We start from the raw sequence: 19303 nt of genomic DNA, 5'->3' as shown, positions 1-19303 counted from the left end.
ACAAAACATTTCCCAAGTGAAAACAGCAGGAATCCTAAAAAAGAGACTGGCATCTTTGATTGGAGATAGCTACAGGAACTAAACCCTCAGGCACCCAAAATGCTCTTCCTGCTACCTGAGTACAGAACAGAGTCTGTACTACAGCTGCTAATCCCTGGAACAGAGCACCCATCAGAAATGCTCAATGCTCAAGCTCATAGGGATTTTTCCAATGAAAAAATGAAAGTTATAGGAATCAAAATACACTAAGGAATTTTACTGTCTTCAGAGTACTTCCGTGCCAGGACAAACTGAGGAGCTATGTTTCCAGAGACGGATACAAAGAAAGCAGAAGCAGGAATGAGAGGTCTAAGGAGCCTTCTCCAGCTGGTTTTGAAGGACCAGGTGGGACGACAAGACCTGCGGGCTACCCTGAGCAGCAGTGGGGACACAGGGTGCCGCGTGAGCTTGTGGAAGAGGATTTGGTGGGGAGAGGCTCCAGAGAGTGAGCTCCTCTGCACATTCACGTTAGTTTACCTTCAGATTTAGTTGCCGTTATCTCTCCTGAAAACTGTCCAGGGGTGACAAAGGTGCAGGAAACCCCAGCCCGGTCCCTGCCTGCTTGCCTGTAACCCACTTGCAGGCAGCACGGTTCTCCGGCCCCCTCCAGTGGCTACAAAACAGGCTTTTGCAATCCTAGTCCCTGCTCTCTGCTGCATACAGGAGTACTTCCCCTTCCCATGGCGAGGTAAATGATTAGGCAGACAGCCATACTCTTGCACTGGAACATCTTTATTTAGCTATACACAGACCCAGGCCCACCACAGAGACCTCCAGTCTGCTCTTGGATCTAATCTTGCTGCTGTGCACAACCATTCTACCCCAGGCAAAAGCAACAGACCACTGAATGGTGCTTCTTGAAGCAGGACTCACTTGGCTGTCACCTCTGCTCCATCCCAGGCAGGTTCCTATACTGCTTGCTTCACTGGAACAACAACGGCTAAAGAGGTGCTGTACCTCAAAGGCTGGTTTTGGTGTAAAAAGTGCTTTACTTGAATCTGGGCATGGAAAAAACACACACACACACACACACACATCAACCCTATAAATGCTGTTCTGCCGTTTGCAAAACTCCCGAATGGCAGGAAATTATATTCGGGTACCACACCAGCTACCAGTGTTTCATACTCTGAAAATCCCCTAATACAACAAAGACAAGAAGAAAGCCCACAAGAAAAAAAGCTCCTTTGGATTTGCTTTGCTTATTCTAGATCTGTTGTGGTTCTTTAACCATTTTCATGTCATCCCTTGTCATCCCATCCCATCCCACACCTACTTACAGCAAGGCCACACAATGCACACTTTATATATTATGCACAAACGTAACAGGCATTCTTCAAATGAAGGCATGTATGCTGCAGAGCTGTTTGATTTCCCACCTGTGACTTCACAGTTCTGTTATTTGTGTTATCTGAGCACGCCTCATGGACAGCATGTAAAAGAATACTTTTACAAAAGAGAACGCATTGCTACATAGGAGGAAATGGTAAAGTCTGAATTAAGGCAAAAATAAACACTATTTATATAGTGCAAAGATATATAATATGCACATATTATTACTTCGATTCCATACTGGAAGACTACTGTTTCTTGGGTTTAAAAGGACTAGGACAGTCAGAGGATAAAGGTTGAAAGGTTGTGGCACTACGGAACTTCATAAATCTATTTTGAGATTCATTATTACCTCTCTACAATGAAATTTCCAGATATTCTGTGTATTAAACCATTTCACTTAGGCAGAGATGGGTTTATGTAGCCTCAGCAACCAATGTCCACCAGGACTACTCCAACAGTAGTTTCCACAGTTCTGGCTTAATATTATGTGAGTTGTTGTACTGAGTTGGACACCCTTCAGTCCCTCAAGCCAAAAGGAAAGACCACCCAGGTTTAAGGCTGGAACCTTTGCAGGAGGCACAGTCCCTCAGCTGAGATGGGCAATGGATGGGTAGTCCCACAAAAAGCCTCCTGTGACTTGATTCCTCCAAAGCTTTGATTCTACTGATGTCCAAGTGCTTGTGGAACTTTAAGCTGGTTTGCTATAGGGTTGGGAGAACCCTCCTTTGACATGTGGATCATGGGCTTGAGATATTCATGGTCAGGGGAATCTTTGGATGCTACCTTGGTTGGATTTGAAGACCCATGTAGTCCTTCAAATTTGAGGTCAGAAGGACTACCCATACGCACAAAGTTCAGCATGCTGCTGGAGCATCAAGATCACTGTTATCTCAAATTATAAACAAAGAATAGAAAACTAACTGAGGCCAGAGTCCCCACCCTAGCATGACTTGTGCTTACCAATGGGACCTACAAAGGAAGCGCATCAGTACCAAATATTGACTCTGCCATGGAAAGAGAGCTTTTCTCATTTTAACTCACATGGGAGTCACGGTTCTGGGGGGGAGCACAGAGATATGGCTACAACTGCTGGCCTGGGTAGGGTGTCACTGGCTGGCTATCCACAAGAATGCTGTAGGACAGTGTCAATCAAGTACAAAACAGTCAGCGGATCAAAAACTGAAGGCAACGAAAATTGTAACAGGTGATCTGCAGAGGCTTAGCTCTAACTACATACTGCAGCTACATCGGGCACCGAATGATCACGCCTGTAGCAGCTAAATTCCCCAAGTCTCCTTGGGCCACTCTCTGCCACGCATTCTGGCATTTCTCTGCAGCTCATTCCAGATGGAGCCAGATTTCCCCAGAGGGACGTATGCCTTCCACTTCCATCCTACTACCTTCTCCCAAAAGGCACTGACGTGTGATTGGTTTGCAAAACTATGTGAACAAGTGAAAACCAGAGGGGGAAAAAGTCAACCCAAAGAAGCTGTTGCCATGGCATTTTCTCAGGACAACCTCCCTCATTTTCTGCCTCTATACACTGGAGCTAGAGAGTACGCTCGGTCCGTGCTCCTGCAAAACATTACGGTTCCACCAGCAAGGTGACAAGAGGCTTTACAACCTGTTTGCATCTTTTAGGCATGTTAACACTTCTATAAAGCAAGCACACAACTCTCAGGCAACATGCTCATGGGCTGCCCTGGCCCCCAGTACGGTGAAAACCTAAACCATCTGCAAGCCCGAAAAGGAAACAATGCAACACTGCTGCCTTCTCACCTTGAAAGCATGCCCACTGCTACATATCCTTGCCATTAATATCTGATGAGGGTTCTGAAAGTATCTGAGCACTGAGTGTAGCCATCACACTTCAGCCTTTTCTCAACAGTGCCCAGTAATGAAAATTTTGCCACCTTGTCCTAAAATCAATGAGCAGAGCAATGTAAGGGGCCAGATGGACACTGGCTGCCCTTCCAAGCCTGGTCATGGAACAGAAATAACAGGAAACAGAGATTCCATTTTTTTTCCCCTGTCCTTCCTCCTTCTCTGAAAGCATCTTGGAAAGGCACATGTTCTCCAGCAGATAATAAAAATATACACAAAAAGGCCACTGCTGCTTATCAAACTCCACCATAAACATATCCCGGGGCGGGGGGGGGACCAGAAACTGAGCTGTGAGTTTGCATTCATCGATGCCTCTGGAAAAAAAGTATCTCATAAACTAGCGTCAAACCCTATTCACCTTTCACTTTCCTGCTCGAAATTTCTTCAGGTATTTGAAAGCAGATATACCCAACTAAAAGATATGCAACTCACCCCCTCCTCCCTCGGCAGCTGGTCTGAAGTGTGAAGCAATTCAAAGAGCATCTAAAAGCAGAGCACTCATCCAGGGTAAGACGCTGCTGGTGGAAGCTCTACAGAGGACAACTTTCTAAGTGTCCCTTCATGGACCTGTAAGGGAGAGGCCAGCACAGGTGGGAAGGGAGCGTGGGCACTGTGGGGCTCAGTGCTCAGTCTGTGGGGTGGCCTTGAGGATCCACTCCCACAGAGCCAGGATAACCAGATTTACCCAAAGGCATCTGAAACTGCCAAAATGCAAAGCAGCTTAAACAAACCCACCTCCCTGTTACCACAGAGGGTCAAGGAGAAGAGCGGCTGGAGAGGGATCCCATTCCCAAGAGGGCCTGTCCTGCTGTCACTATCACCCCATGCTTAACCCAGTTCTCAACAACAGTTCCCCAATACCATACAAGAAATAAATCACCAACATCTATATTACTTCTAAAAAAATACCCTTGGCAACTCCATGGGCATGGAAAGAACATTTGGCAGAGAAACACAGTCCAAAAAAGCAGTTCGTAACGTGAGGACTAGAAAATCTTGGATCAGAAAAGTTGAAGCAAGTACCACTTGCTGCCTGGGCTTTCACCCAGGAGGGACCATCTCATCTCTGCCCTTCTAAAAGCTGCTATTGTGAAAATGTTTACTGTACAATGACTATGTCTTGACCTCTAAGGAGCTGGCTGACCCCAAGACACCCAGAAAGACCGTCAGCTCCTCGCAGATTGACACTGTTCCGTGAGCTTGTGACACGAGGGAAAACGGCAGCATAAGGGCACCAGAAATCAAAGGAGCCTGGTCAAAGCTCTGCCAGATGCAACACTGCATTCAGAAGCTCACTGCCTACTAACTCCCTGATAGAAGTCCTTTCTTCTCCCTTCTCTGCAGTGCTGACAGAATCAGGATGCAAACAAAAATGCCCATTAGGTGGATTTGGGAGGGTGCTGTCTGGTCACGCTGCCACTGGCATCTGGAGTAAAAGGCAGGTAGGAATTTCTATTTCTGCGTGTTCTGCATTGTCACCTACTTTACTGGCCCTTCAGTAACATCATCATCACTGCAGTATTGCAAGCAGGAAGTCCAGAGAGAATTTTGGGTGTCTTTTTGTTCATAATCACACAGATACATTCACAGGCATTGCACCAACCACTAGCAGCACAACAGTTTAATTTAGCAACCCCTCCACTGTTGCTCCTGGTCACTCCCAAATATTCAAACCCACTTACAGTGACCAGAAGGCGAGTTTGGCCATTACATTTCCAAAAAGTACCCCAGAAATCTTTCAGGTTCACATTCTGGCTTCACCTGAGTATCCCAGTCCTCGTCCCTGCAGCACCGCAGCGGTGACTGAACCACAGGGATCCCATCGCCCCAAAATGGGCCATGCAGCTCTCAGTTTCCATGGGTGAAAATAACGTTTCCTCTTCTCTCCACATCTTCTCTTTTATGCTACAGCAGCGGTCCTGAGACTTGGCCCAGTCCTAGGCCGTCGGGAGGAGGACTGGCCAACCCTTGCCTCGTCCATCACAGTGCTGCAGGGAGAGCCAAGATGCCACAGCAGATCTGGTGGTCTGTCGAAACGGCTCGGAGGGGATGGGATTACATGTTCTGCTACTCTCCCATCTGTGCAATGGGGCCTCTACAGGAAGAAAGCCAAGTCAGCAGCTACCTTGCAGCACGCAGAGACACGGATACAATTCTCCAAGTAACGCGCAGCCACTGGACAGGAAACTTGATGCATTTCACACCAGAGGAGGAAAGAAGAAAATACACCCACTTTTACAGCAGCAACCACAAACTCCGTAGGTAAGAGAGAGGCCAGGTACTGACAGCAGAAAGAGAATGGTGCTGTTGTAAACCAGCACTGGCACTGAGGCAAGGAGAGACTCCCTTGCACGCTACAGGAAGATGAAAGGCTCAAGTACAGACACATTTGCCACGCAGAAGTGCCTCTGAGACCCAGGGTGTGTGTAACACGGAGCAATAACAGAGGTAGAGTCATCACAACAGACATATGCTAACAGCTACAGGATATACTGTGTTTGCTCATGTACCAGCCACACACACTTACTGGCCTCATTGCCCAACCAGCCGCAAACAACAGATCACCAGTTAAAGAACTGGTAGCTTGAGCACAGACACACAAAATCACCGCACCCCAAATTTGAAGGGGAAAATCACAGGGGCAGGGAATTGTGTGCACTCCATGAGCAAACCAGTATTTCTCTGCGGGGGTAGGGCTAGGATTGGCACCTGGCTTTATCAGCTCACTCGTTTCGCAAACCAAACTGTCCCAGAAAGCAGCCAGTTGCCCTTTAACTGTGTTCGTGAAGTAAAAATTGTTTAATGGGGTCTGGGACTGGAAGGATATGGATCAGATCCAGACGAGATTTGCCAAGTATTCTCCGTACAGCTATGCGGCAGAGAGACAACAGGCTCCGGGCGCGGCCTGCAAGAAAGAAAGCAGAAGAACTGTTGAGGGACAGGGAGTGGAAGAGGGAGAGGTAACAGCGTGCACATCGTGCTGAGCTCCGGCTGGCAGCGGGGGAGCCACTGACCCCTTCCAAACGCTGAGGCCACGTCCTGCACAGCAACCTGAGGGTGGTGCGGGAGAGCTGAGCACGCACAAATCCTCCCTGCATGGAGGTCAAACCTTTCGGACAAGGATTTGGAGCGATCACAGCTGCTATGTGGGCAGTTTGGAAGGGCAAGGTGGCAGCTGCGTGGGGCTGTGGTGCCACAGGAGGTTCAAGAGATCACTGCCCAACCCGCACCAAGCAAGGCTGTGGGAGGCTTTGTACTAATTGCGTCATTGTTAAAAGATGGGGACTTTCTTTTTGCACTAAACCGACCCCCGGGAATCAACAGCATTGATGGTCAGCTCAGGCCTTATCCTCAATTTCCTTTGATGGCTTCCACTGGGTTCACTGAGAGCTCTTCAGGGACAAGAGGACGGGGATGTCCGTGTTGATTCAGGAACTGGACCTCCAAGGCTTCCCTCCATGACCCTGCACGTTCCGCCCAAGGAGTCCCTTCTGCCTCCTAAACCCAGGCCTAACGGAAACCACCTGCTCCGTCCTCACATCTCCTCTCAGCAAAAGTCAAAAGGCAGGTTTAAAAACCAGGCATGTGCAACGTTGAATAACTTTGGGGTTGGGGTCTGGGGGTCGTATCCCACATCCTGGATCCCTTCCCAGTTTCTCTGGTCTGGAGTGCAAGAGTGAAACCCCACTTCCGACCCTGGTGCAAAGCCCTGGCCTTCACCAGCTGAGCCTGGTGGTTTTACGAGGTGCTGCCATTGCTGGAAGCAGGGTACATGCTGAAGTGATGCTGCTTTTGTTATAAAAAGAAATAAACAGCAGGTAAATTTAGGCATGTTTGGGCTTGTGGCTCTGGCTTTCTTCTGTAACTCATTTGCTTCCCAGAGGGCGTTAAATTCTAAAAAACCACCTTTTTCCACCATTTTCCACCACCATCTAAGCTCCCTCTTTCCATCTGCTACCACCATTGCATCTTTACTTCCCAAGCAGCCTGCCCAGACACAACTACCCCTTGAGCACAGGGTCACCTGAGAATCGTGAGGATACATCTGCATGGTGCTGGAGACCTGGGTCTGACTGGATATGCCACAACCTGGCTGTGGTCCTCAGACCGAAAGCCCTGCCCTGACACCACCCCGCTGCCTAACCTTGCCTCGGGCAGCTGAGGATACCACCAGCAATGGAAAAGAGCTGGGAGAAAGATTTTAAAAAGGTAAAATTGTGGTCAGAGGTTGGGCTAAAGAGACTGGGTTCACTGGCAGCTCAAGGACTCAAGAGGGAAAACACTGTGTGAATGTACAAAATGCACCAGGAAGGAAAGAGGGAGCCTAGCTAGGGGCTCACAGGGAACTATGAGGCCATTGGGGTGAGCTGTGAGTGCCAGCAGACAGAGCCTGAGGCAGGCAGCAGCTCAGCAACACTGAGGATCCACTGAGGAGCTGTACGAGGCCTGGTGAGGTCAGTAACACCTGGCTTCACCGCTTGTTAAATCCAAGCTATCTTTTTGTGTGTGTGCTTGAATTGCTCTATGCTTTCAAGCTGGGTGTAACCTGCTCATGGGACCTTTTGCAGCTGGCTAAGGGCAGCTGAACAAACAGACGCAGAAGAGGGTGACAACACTCACCCACCCCGGGTCCTGCTATCTGCTTTGTTACGGGGAATCCATTCGTTCAAGTCAGCAAGAGTGCCAACAGGCACTCGAGCTGGTGTCCAGGCAGATACGGCCACCAAGCATGGAACACACCAGTAAAAACATATCCCTGGCACCCAGCACACCCTACCCACCTTAACAGCTCCTAACCACCAAATAAACTCTCCAAGACATTCTCCTGAGTCCAGAGCTAGACAAAACCAGTCGCTGCAGTAAGCCAAAGCCACTGACTTACCCCGTGCTTCTTTGAAGACCTGCAGAGCCTCAGGGTTCACTTTGACCCTTCCCGTGGAGTCGAATTCCAAGGCCTCCACTTTGACCAGGTTCAGGTTGGCTCCAAAGTCAATCAGGAGGTGGATGAACGCCGCGTCGCAGCCGTGCCGCAGGACGGCGTCCATCACGCACACGGGGGAGCCCCGGGAGAAGCCCTGGATGTTGATGGGGCCACAGCAATTAAAATCGGGGTTGGCTCCGGCCTGGAGGAGCAGCCTGAAGCACTGCAGGTTGTGGTAGGCGGCGCTGATGTACAGCGGGCACACCACCAGCGTGGTGAGGGGCCGCAAGGAGAGGCTGGAGACCCGAGAAGCCAGGTGGTGGTTCACGTCCACGTCTGCGCCGTACCTGGGTGGGAGAGGAGAGACCCTTTGGACAACGCCACCACCACCACAGGGCACAGGGGCACCCACACCTGCCCTCAGAAGGGTCTGGCAAGTGTTCTGTCGTTCACTGACACACCAAGCAAGATAAAATCAGATGAAGGCCACAGTGGTTCTGAAGAAGGGTGTCTGCAGGTGGATTTAATGCAGCTTCACCCGTTTACCTTCACAGTTAATTCGAGGGAAGCTTTTCATCATGCCTCCCTCCCAGGGACAGGCAGGGAGAGGTTGGAGCAGGGATGCAGTGTCCAGCATGGTCTGATCTTCAAGAATAAAGCTGTTCCTCTGCCAGCACCAGCACAGGCTCAGGGCTGAAGAGGAGCAGCTGAGGGACACCTTTCCTTGCCCTCCCGAAGGATGTGCCAAGCTCAGCCCGGAGCCAGCAGCACGTAATGCTGGATGCTGAGGGGCTGGCTGGGAAGCAGGAGATGCTTCCAAATGACTCAGTGGAAGAGATGCAGTGAAATAACTTCCCCACCAGGATAACACAGGCCAAAAAGCAATACAAGCGATTGATCTGACTGTCACAAACAGCAGGGAAATGGAAACAGAAATCAGTGCTCAACGGTGAAACACGTATGACAAAATCCCGCTCCCGAAGGAACTTGGATGGCTGAAATCCCATTAGAAATCCCAACACAGAGGGAAAGAGAGATTCAGCCAGTGTTAATCTCAGCTGAAGGGACATACCTGCCAATTCTGAGCACGTAGGAAACTGGAAAAATACAAAATAACCGCGTCAGACCTCCCGCTCTCCCCATGCATCCTGTGCCGCTCAACTCACAGGTTGTATTTCACACCAGATTAAACTTTTACATTTAACTTAGATTTTAAATTTTAATATTTTACACCAGATTAAACCAGGGAGCAAGCTGAAGCCCTGCTCAATGGAAATCAGCAGCATCATGAAACAGAAGCAGCAGCCACGGCCTACCTCTTATCAGGAAGTACAGGAGGCACTACCTTTGACAGAGCAGAAAACAAGGCTTACTGCCTTTGGTTCTTTTTATTTTTTTGTTTTAGGAGAAAGTGGAGAATACAGCCAAGAAAATGGGAGCAAGAAGGCCAAGTGCTGCTCTCTAGAAAAGCATGGAATTTGAAAAATGGTAACGCTGCACAAAGAAGAGAGAGCAGAAGTAAGCCTTTATTCCCCCCAGGGTGGGTAACACCCAAGCAGTGGGGACACTGTAACTCCATCTGCTTCACGTGCAGCTTGGACTGGAGCAAGGAGGAAGACAACACAATCCCCTAAGGAGTAGCTGGTTTTAATTGCAGCGTTACGGATCAAGTCCTGTCCCTTCCCCACACAGGAACAAACCATTCCTTCACCCGCCAGCCCCTCTCCCAAAATTGCAAGCCACATATTCAGAGAACTAGATGTTTTCTGTCTTTGTAGATATCACATAATATTCCTTCCTGCAGTTAATAAAACAAATAAGGAAACCACCTGGGGACAAATTCTTCCTCACTGCAAGCACGACTCTTTCTGAACCCAGTAGGGGTTGGTCCCTCTCCAGTAAACACTTAACCAAGGGCTTCAAGTCAGAGGACAGGAATAGTCTCATTTAAATTAAGCACACGTAGAACAGGGGCTGAGGAAACTTGTCTAAGAGCTGCAAATGGCACGCAGTGTATTTTTACCCCAATGCACAGGATTTCTCAAGCAAGGACATCTAGGCTAAGATCTCCGGAGACCTGTGGGGTGAAGAAAAGCAAGGGAAGGCTGTGGCGAGGCAGGAATTGACACTGCTGAGTGCAGGCTGGTCCTCGCACCAGCCACAGGACCAAGCTTTGCTCCCCAGGCCAGGCAGCTCGCCTGGCGCTTGCTGCATGCTCAGGGGACATTTTCCACCTTCTGGAGACTTTCACAGCACTTTGCTGAATTTGCATCACTTCATATTCATTGAGTAAATGAGAAAAGGTGTCTGCTCTCCACAGGCAATTGCATGTGTCCCCTGTAGCTAAAGAAACCTCTTAAAATTGGGCTACACAAGCATTTGAACAGAATCAGATGTGCTGCTAGGGAACTTTCACAGGAGGGTCATGCGGCCGCCACTGCCTCCTACGGCCACGGTTCTCACCGGGCAGCAGATAGCCCCTCACTTCAGTCCTCTGCTTTTCTGTTAATTGTTGATGCCAAAATTATCTGTAGAAACCCCCATTTCCAAGCAAAGCAAGCAATGCTGCTTTTATTAGAGCTGTGTACCTGTCTGAGGCACTGGCATGATTTGTCAGATCTCTTTTCACTGCTTTTAGTGTGGCAAAAGCATCCTCTCATCCTCCGTACACTGGGTCAGCCCTCAGTTGCGCTGCAGTCCAATGCCATCACAGCATGATCGCATAACAAGCTGTTGGGAAAGTAATCTATACCCTGGAAATATAACCGTAAATATTTCCGCCAGTCGTCCTACAAAATAGATCACCATTCCCTACCTCCGCGTGTATTTACTATTAATGGATACAGTTTCACCTACTGCTTGGTTAGCTGTGTCAGCAATTGTGGTAGGGCTCAGGAATCCCCATTGTGCTGCCATATGATTATAAAAAATGAACCAGGTGATGTTTAGACACCTGCAGCAAGCCTGACTGGGTTGGGCTTTCTTTTCGGAACACTGAGACTCGCTCAAGCAGAATATTCTGAGATATTTCCTTGTATCTCAGCATAAGTGTCTTCCTCACTGCATTCCCCCTGCCAAGTCCTTTAGATCAACATTTTGAAAATCTCTGAGTGAGCTTTGTAACATAAGACTGCATTTTAAAGTAAGCAACTCTGAACAGATCTGTGAAATCCGTACTCCAAGATATTTGAAATTTTGGGCAATCTGACAATTTGGTATTAGCTTAGCAGCCTTGGGAGAGACATCGTCTAATAAAAAGATATTGGACAAACTCCAGTTAATTTTTAATCCTGAAAGTTTTCCAAAATCTTGCTTTTAATATTGCTGGCAAGGTATCCCAAGGAGTAGACACATAAATCAGTGCATCAGCTCTCCATGTGCTGAAATACCATTTGCTACATTTCACCCTGCCTCAGCGGATATCAGGGGAGATTCTGGGGAATGCAGCATGTATGCTGAACCCTGTACCAACAAGCATGGGGCGATGGGGACGTCATTCTCTCAGCTTGCACAAAAAGGAGCAAGGAAGGGGCTGGTCTCCCCTTCTTTCTGCTTGCCAGCATCCTTAGAGCTGCACTTGTGTGAAAATTAATTTCCCCATCAGCAAAAGTACTTTCCATTGTTATTTTCTAGCAGCTACAGTCATTGAAGGGGTTCCTTGGAGAGTGTTTCTCTGTGAATCCAAATAAACTTTCTACTTTTTCTAAACTTTTATTACTCCTTTCTACAACCTGTATTTCCCCCCTGTAATCCACTCTTATTTGGCATCAAAGGCTCGTATAGTTGCTCAGCACAACCCCTTATATAAAAAAGCTTCCAATTTAGAAGAAAGCACGCATCATGGCACGCCACAGAGGAAGAAACTCAAGTTCACACAGCCTACCGCTCGACCCTGAGCCCACTCACTGCTGGTGCACGAGAACAGACTGTGCTGGTAACAAGCACCTCTCCTCCCTAGGACAGAAAATGTTCACAGCAGCAGGAATAAGCAAAAGAAGGATGCATTTCTGAACAATTTTCGGTTGGGTGGGTGATCCACCTCACTCGTAAATTCAGCCAGGTGGGGCTGAGCAACAGGGCATGGAGCTGGCCACGGGGGAGTAGCAGCAAGCAGACAGTCAAGATGAAGGCTGGGGGGAAAGATGCTTTGCAAGATTTGGCTCTGAGACACTCGCTGGGAACTTCTGCATTCTCCCTCCTGCCCATCAGTGGCCCCTCTCAGCCAGCTTGGCCAGGTCTATGGAGGCACCAGGCATGCGAAGAGGGAACGGATGCTCCAAAGATCCCACGGGGAGGAAGAAATGGAAGTTAGAACCATTCCTTTCCCCACCAGGACCATCCCCAGCCTGCACCCACTTCTCACCTGATCAGCTCCCGGAGGATGTCTGCCCGGCCCACACGCGCCGCGTGGTAAACGGGGGTGCTGCGGTGGTGCCGGCTGCCATTGGGGTCAGCCCCTGCTTCCAGGAGGATCTTGGCGCACTCGAGGTGCCCGTTGACCACAGCCACGTAGAGGGCGGTCTGCCCCTTGACGTCCACCAGGTCGATCTCAGCCCCTTTGCGCAGGAGGAAGTCGACGCAGGGGCCGTGGCCGGCGGTGGCAGCGATGCGCAGCGGCGTGCAGGGCAGCCAGCCGCAGCACCATACTGACTTCTCGTTGATCCGGCTGGCGTGGGTGGGAGAAGCAGAGGGTAAGAGAAAGCCCCCGGTCACCAAAATGCTCCCAAAAACCCCCAACCCCCTTTTCCCTTCGTAAAGGGAGATGTCCCAGATCAGAAGTGACCGAACAGGGGACTACAAAGGTTTAATTCAAGCTGCTCCAAAAGTGGCAGAAGGTTGTCAAAGCAGCAGGGAAACAGAAAGAGGACACAGGAGGAGCAGAGAAATGCTTGAAAACGCAGGCATCTGTATCCCTCTGCTGGTACATCCACGTGCTCAGCCTGGCACCATGGGATGACATAAATGCAAATCCAGGGAAGCTCAGCACAGCGCAAGCACAGCCCTGCCAGGAAGGAGCTAGCTTGGAGGGGCAGCCGTGATAAACAGAACAGCATAAATAGACCATTAGCATCCTTGTTAGACAGCCACACTGGCAGAAGAGCTTTTTTCAATTTATACAAGACATGGCTCTGGTTGGAGGCTGCTAGGATCCCCTCTGAAATCACCTGTACTGCTTGTCATACTCATCCAAATTTCAGGCTAGCCCTATAAATCTCATAAATATCCAGACTCAGTCCCCATTTCTCTGCAAGTCTCTGTTCAACAGAGAAGCACCATGCAGAGAGGAAGGGATTTCTTTAAGGCCAGCACAGGCAGGCAGAAGTGCCCTTTAGCCAGCACAGCAGTGGATTTGCTCTTCTAGCTCACTCCACGCCAGCCCGTGTAATTGGTACAGGACAAAGCAGCTTTCATACACTGCAGTTAAGGCAATTTGCTGGGAGAGCAATGCCACAATGTTTTTGTTCAATCATGTTTTAGGAAGAGGAATAATATAAACCTTGCATCAGGCCCTCAGTTGTGAAGTCTTTTGATAAAGATTTAATCCCTTTAATCCCTGCAGGTTCGGGAATCTCCGCCCCATACCTACTACCAGATTCAAAAAAGTCACTTCTCTGCTCATTCCACCACCTGTGTGATGACACTGCAGGTTCTGCCAAACTTTGCTTTTTCCTGCAAGGAAGGATGCCAGGTTCAGCTTGTGACCTTAGAGGGCTGCCTGGCCCTGCTCAATAGGGTTACCACATAGCAGGGTACAAAAATAACGCAAAACCTCAGACCAGGGGACCAAAGAGTGGTCTTCTGCCTAGGTGGCAGAAGGCGGGTCTAGCTCATTCTCATTTTTGCTGAAATTACGTTTTTTAAGGCTAGTAGACATTTTGCACTCTAAGCAGTTTTCTCCACGGTGCAGGAAAATTAATTAACTATCCCCACGGTCACAGGCTTAGCACTGGGCAGATTTTGTAACATAGGGTGTTTCAGGTTTATATTTGATTGTAATCCCTTTTGTATGTTTTTCCCATTATATGTAGACTCCTATTTTCAAGGTATTGCATTTCCATCATGATCTGAAAAGAGTTTGTGCGTGGACGCTGCACACTCACAAACTGGCTTGAGATTTGCCTCCTGGGAGACTGACAGCAATGATTTCAAGGGTGAGCAGAGCAGCCTCCCACCAGACACATCTCCTGTAAAAATGGAGCAGGGCACTTCTACCAGCAGGAAAGGTCTGGAAACGAGAAGCAGGCTGTGGGGAAAAGGGGGGGGATGGTGTGGGGTGGGCAGCCCCGTGGGACTTAGGAGTCATTAGCCAAAATCTTCAGAGCGGCTTTAAGTCAGACCTCGCACCTGGCTTCCCCTTGGTCCCAGAAGGATATCCAAAGCCAGGTACTATGTGGCAAGCCACTAGAGTGGGAGAAGCACCCCTCACCTTTGGAAGCTCTCCTCTTGCAGCAAGCTCTTGAGCGTGGGCAAGTCCCCGACGTAGGCTGCGTCGTGCAGCCGCGTGTCCTCACAGTGCTCAATGGGGTGGTCGCAGAACTGCTCCCGCAGCCACTCCTTGAGATTACGACCTGCGCTGGAGAGAGGGGAGCTGGGTTGAGTCCTGGCAAGAGGCTGCTGGGGGAGGCAGGTGTTGGAGAGCCTCAGCGAGGCTCCCAGGTGGCCACAGGGCTACCAGGGGGCTGGGGGAGAGTCTGCCTTGCTGGGAGAAGCCACCAGCATCCCTGCGGGTGCTGAGAGCGGGGAGCTGGGGGGCGAGGGGTTGCCCCCATCCCACACACACCTGCAGAGGTGACACGAGTGCTCAAAGCCCGCCACCGAGCACAGCCAAAGACAACAGCGGTAGGCACGTACGTCCCCAACCCCAAAACTCTGCACATGCTGAGGCTGACACCGAGCTCCCCAGCATCTCCCACAGCTCTCCCTGGGAGGCACGGGAGGCTCTGGTGCCCTGCGCAGGGTTACGGTGAGGTACCTCAGAGCACCTTCATGAAATTTCCGAGGCATATTCACTGACAGCTAGGTCCAGGGTGAAATAAAAAGGGGGATAAACGCGGTTACAACCCTCAGCGACGCAAAGAGATCCTCCGCGCAGGGAGCTGCGTACCGAGCGGGGAACCCGTGCCCTGCCCCGGGGCTGCCCCCAGCAGCCTCCCCCGGCCACCCCCAGCCTCCCCGCGGGGTCTCCCCTCGCCTCACGGTACCTGCGTGCCCGCCCGAGGCGCCCAAGGAGGCCGCCGGGTCCCCGCCACCTCCGCCGCCCGGGGCGGCCCCGGCGCCGGGGGGGCTGCCCTCGGCCATCGGCCGCAGCTCGGCCCGGGGACCCCGGCGCTGCCGCCCTCACACCGGCCTCCGGCCTCCTCCTCCCCGCCGGCAGCCTCCCGGCGGCCCTCCCTTCGCCGGGCCGGCCTGATTGGGTGCCCGCCGCGGCTTCCTGCCTCGGCGTTAAGGTGGTTTTCCCCGGCCCGAGGAGATGGCGACATGGTGCCTCCCTCAGAGCACCCCCGGCATGTCGGGGGAGGCGGCGGGGCTCGGCCTCTGCCAGCTCGCCGTGGCAGGAGCCAAAATGGCCGCGGGCCCGTGCCCCCCAGAAGCCAAAATGTCGGAGGCTGGGTCTGCTCCCCACACAGCGTCGTTGGTCCGAGCCTTGGAGGCTCGTAAGGTTTCTTTCTAAAAATGAGAATGTCAAAAGTACAGAGCTCGTTTGTTGGTGGACAGATTTGGGGCACCTTGCAGCAGGCACCAGAGGAAAATGTGGCAGGCTATATGCCGAAAATGTGCCCAATTCTCCGAAACAAACCCACAGCCACCACCTGCTGCAGAGGTGCAGACCAGGTGTGTGAAACCTGCCTTGTTCCACCTGGTAAATCGGAAGGATTTTCTGTTCCTAGGCGGGACAAGGTTCACCCATAGCTCAAAATTACAAAGTTCTGTATGATCACGTTTCCCTGTTTTTCCCTGCAGCGTAGCTCCCAGGGTCCTGCTCATGTAAACACTGCTAGAACAGCTGTGCTGAGCATGGACAGGACTGGAGGTGAGCAGGAAGGCGAGCCAGTCATGAAAACATGACCAAGAAACAACAAGGAACAGGGTCAGAGCAAAAATCCACTACTTTGTGTAAACCCCACCAGGTATTTTCAAATACAGCACTCTAAGCTGCACCCTCAGAAAGCAGCAGAGAACTTGTGAGGTGCCTGCACTTTGGAAGTGCAAAGTGCAAACAGAAGTACAGGTGTGTAGAAAGATGCACACATGTGCAAAAGGTCTGCAAAGAGAGGGGTTGACATCGAAACCAGCCTCCTCCCAGGGCAGCTCTCACACGCAAGCTGTCGTAGCAGCTCGCTGTGTTGGCGCGCTGGCACAGCGCCACCCTCCAAGCGTTTGAAACACACCCTGACTTGTGAGTGCATGTTTGAGTCCCCATTGCCAAAGGGGAATGGTGGTAATCCATCTAGCTTTCCTGTAGCTCCACTCCTGCTGCTCCGTGGCAGGATATCAGCCCATAGACGCCAGACTCTGGCTGCAAATATGGTTTCCTGTAACTGTTATTATTTGGGCTCAAGCGATCCAGAGAAGAGATGTGCAATCTGCAAGTCAAAACTGTTTGCCTTGCCCAGTAAAAGATCAAAAAGGGAAGGAAGCAATGGGATTTTCAGAAGCCACCAGCACTGGCTAGCACTGCCACCTTCCCCTGCTGCTGTCCTTATGCCATTAAACAAGGCAGACCTGGGGCCAAGGAACGTCCCCCCTGGAATGAATTGGCTGCTGGTCTGGAAATGTGACTCAAGGTCTGTTTGGCCTTCCTTGAGTCAAAGGTACCAGATCTGGAAACCAGACACTGGGGCTAGGTGGAGCTCCAGCCCTCAGTGTTGTTGGCCTGCACTCCCCCACATTTGTGGAAGACTTCCTAGGATCGAGATGGGATCTGTCAGGGCTTGCCTCAGGGCTGGACAGTCTTTGGGATGATGGAGCAGATTAACCACCCTCCGACAGGCTCCTCTGTGAGCAGCATGTTCCTCCTGTGGTTTCTAACCTGAATCTACCATTTGATCCCACAACAGAAGCTCTGTGTGACCACTCTGTCTGCTTGCTGTCAGGGAAGTGTCCTGGCACTGGGCAGCATCACAGCGGCTGCCACAGCTCTGCCAGGGGCTGGAAATTGAAGCTGGAGCTTCAGCAACACAAGCAGGGGATAAATCCATCTCGATATACATCTCAGTTCCCTGTTGCTATGCCTGATATTAGCACAAGACAGACCAGAGCAACTTGCTAGCAATTACATTGTGCCACAGATTTAATGGGATGAGATTTAATGAGCTCCCCCAGCTGCAAAGCATTGTGTTGGACTGCTGGCCAGCAACGAGGTCTCATCCAGAGGAAAAAGGCACATTAGTGCATGGGCTTTCATATACATGGCCTCAGACCAGAAGCTGTAATGCCTGTGTGCACAAGGGGATAGTTACTGCAAGGGACAGAAAGCTTTGTACTTCAGTGCCTTTGTAGGAAGAACACGATGCCAGTTTTCAAAGCACTTAGGAACAGGCCACTCCTGCTCAGCACAACTTCTCTTTAAAATAGATTTGTTTATTCACTGTGTGTCATCTGGAGCTGACTCTGCTCTTCTCCCATGGGTAAAATGTGGACAGGAAAGAAAGGGGAGCAGAGGAGGCAGCAGTGTTTACTTGCAGTATGTTAGTTATCCCCGTGGACAAAGCACAGCACCAGAGAGGCACGAAGTGGCTGGTAAACAGTACAGACAAAGCTGGAAAGTGAGTGTCTGGATCACTTGTGATAATATATTCATTCAGCACTTCTTGTAGCAAATGCCTCCTGTTTAACTACTCATCTCTATATTCACATATTTGTATATGTTTTTATGTCCTTATGTGCTGCAATGAAAAGCAGAAAGATAGTATATACCATATCCCATTAGACTTTCTAGTAGTCTACCAAACTGTTTTTTTTCTCTCTCTCTTTTTTTTTTTTTCCCCATGAAAAACAAAAACAATGCATCCCAAGCTGACCTAACCAGCTCTCATACAGGAGTGGTAGAAGGGGGTGACTGTGGTTGTTGTCTCAGCCTTGGAGATGGCCAGTACTGGGAATCCGTGGGTATCTGAGAAACTCTCATAGAGAAATACAAGCTGATGTACGTTTTTATCACTAAGTAGGTGCTATGGAAAAATGTAAATTTTGTGAACGTGTTAGCATTTAGCCAAGACCTAGGAAATGCCTTTTCCAAGTTTGGAGAAATAATTTTAGGTCCAGTGTACCTAGCTGCTCTGGCCAGATGTTTCTGCTACAAGCTGAAGGCATAGGCTGTGGGCATCCTGGGTGCTTTTCCAGCCTGCTCCACCAGGAGGTTGGACTAGATAACCTCCTGAGGTTCCTTTCAGCCTGAATTATTCCATAATCCTAATAATTTCTGTGTCTGGAGCAGTGCTGAAGTAAAGCAATGTAATTAGCCCAACTCTGTAGTGTGGATAGGCAGCAGCATCTGCTCTGGAAAACCACTTCAGCTGACAGACAGCTTCATCGCATTTACATGTGAAAAAGTTATTGGGCTTAGACAGTGGATTTACTTAGAAATCCAAAAGAAGAGTCCCCACATGTATGCTGTGAGGGACTTCCCCATGACGGTGGTACCCAGGATGCTACCCAGCTCCAGGGCTCAGCATCAGCAGTGATCTGCTCCCAGAGCATCGCCAGAGGTCTCCTCGGAAGGGAAGATTGCCGTGGAGAAGCAGAGTGTCAGCCTTCCTATCACATAATTCACCATCAGAGCATGCTGGAGGATGAACTAAGCCATGCTCCCGAGGTCCATGGGCTGTTTCCAAAAACTGCAAGAGGTGGTTGCTGCTTGTTTGAGGTACACTGGGTAGCTCCTCCACTGCATGGCGTTGCAGAGCTCCTCTGGATTCAGGCAGCCAGGGCAGGTGAGCTCACTTGCTCCCCTCTTTTCTCTATGGCAAGCAGTCCGTTACCTGTGGGTGGCCTTTCACATTGCTGCACTGATCCCACCCTGCTTGAAACCAGATCCACCCAGCAGTCGGGGCCTGTTACTCTCTCAAGGAGAGCTTCCAGCATCTAAAAATACCCAGTAACCCAACACAGCCAACATACACT

The 19303-nt window shown here is 50.3% G+C and overlaps 1 protein-coding gene across 2 annotated transcripts; it reads right to left on the bottom strand.

Moving 5' to 3' along the window:
* Positions 1–790: 790 nt before the first annotated feature.
* On the bottom strand, positions 791–15554 carry ASB1 (ankyrin repeat and SOCS box containing 1). Of its 2 annotated transcripts, XM_050711714.1 has the most exons (6): positions 15382–15554; positions 14607–14748; positions 12543–12845; positions 8141–8526; positions 6087–6163; positions 791–1526 (listed from the first exon to the last, which is right to left on the bottom strand). In XM_050711714.1, exons 1-6 carry the CDS (start codon positions 15476–15478, stop codon positions 1509–1511), a joined length of 1023 nt encoding a protein of 340 aa, XP_050567671.1. In that variant the 5' UTR covers positions 15479–15554; the 3' UTR covers positions 791–1508. The 2 variants fall into 2 exon arrangements, with proteins under 2 accessions (XP_050567671.1, XP_035392676.1); XM_035536783.2 differs by lacking the exon at positions 791–1526 and having other exon boundaries at positions 4854–6163; positions 15382–15553.
* Positions 15555–19303: the final 3749 nt, after the last annotated feature.

The sequence above is a fragment of the Cygnus atratus genome, chromosome 6 (genome assembly GCF_013377495.2).
Source record: "Cygnus atratus isolate AKBS03 ecotype Queensland, Australia chromosome 6, CAtr_DNAZoo_HiC_assembly, whole genome shotgun sequence".
NCBI classification, from domain to species: Eukaryota; Metazoa; Chordata; class Aves; order Anseriformes; family Anatidae; genus Cygnus; species Cygnus atratus.
Note: the sequence above shows the minus strand (reverse complement) of the source record. Positions and strands in the feature narration are given on the sequence as shown.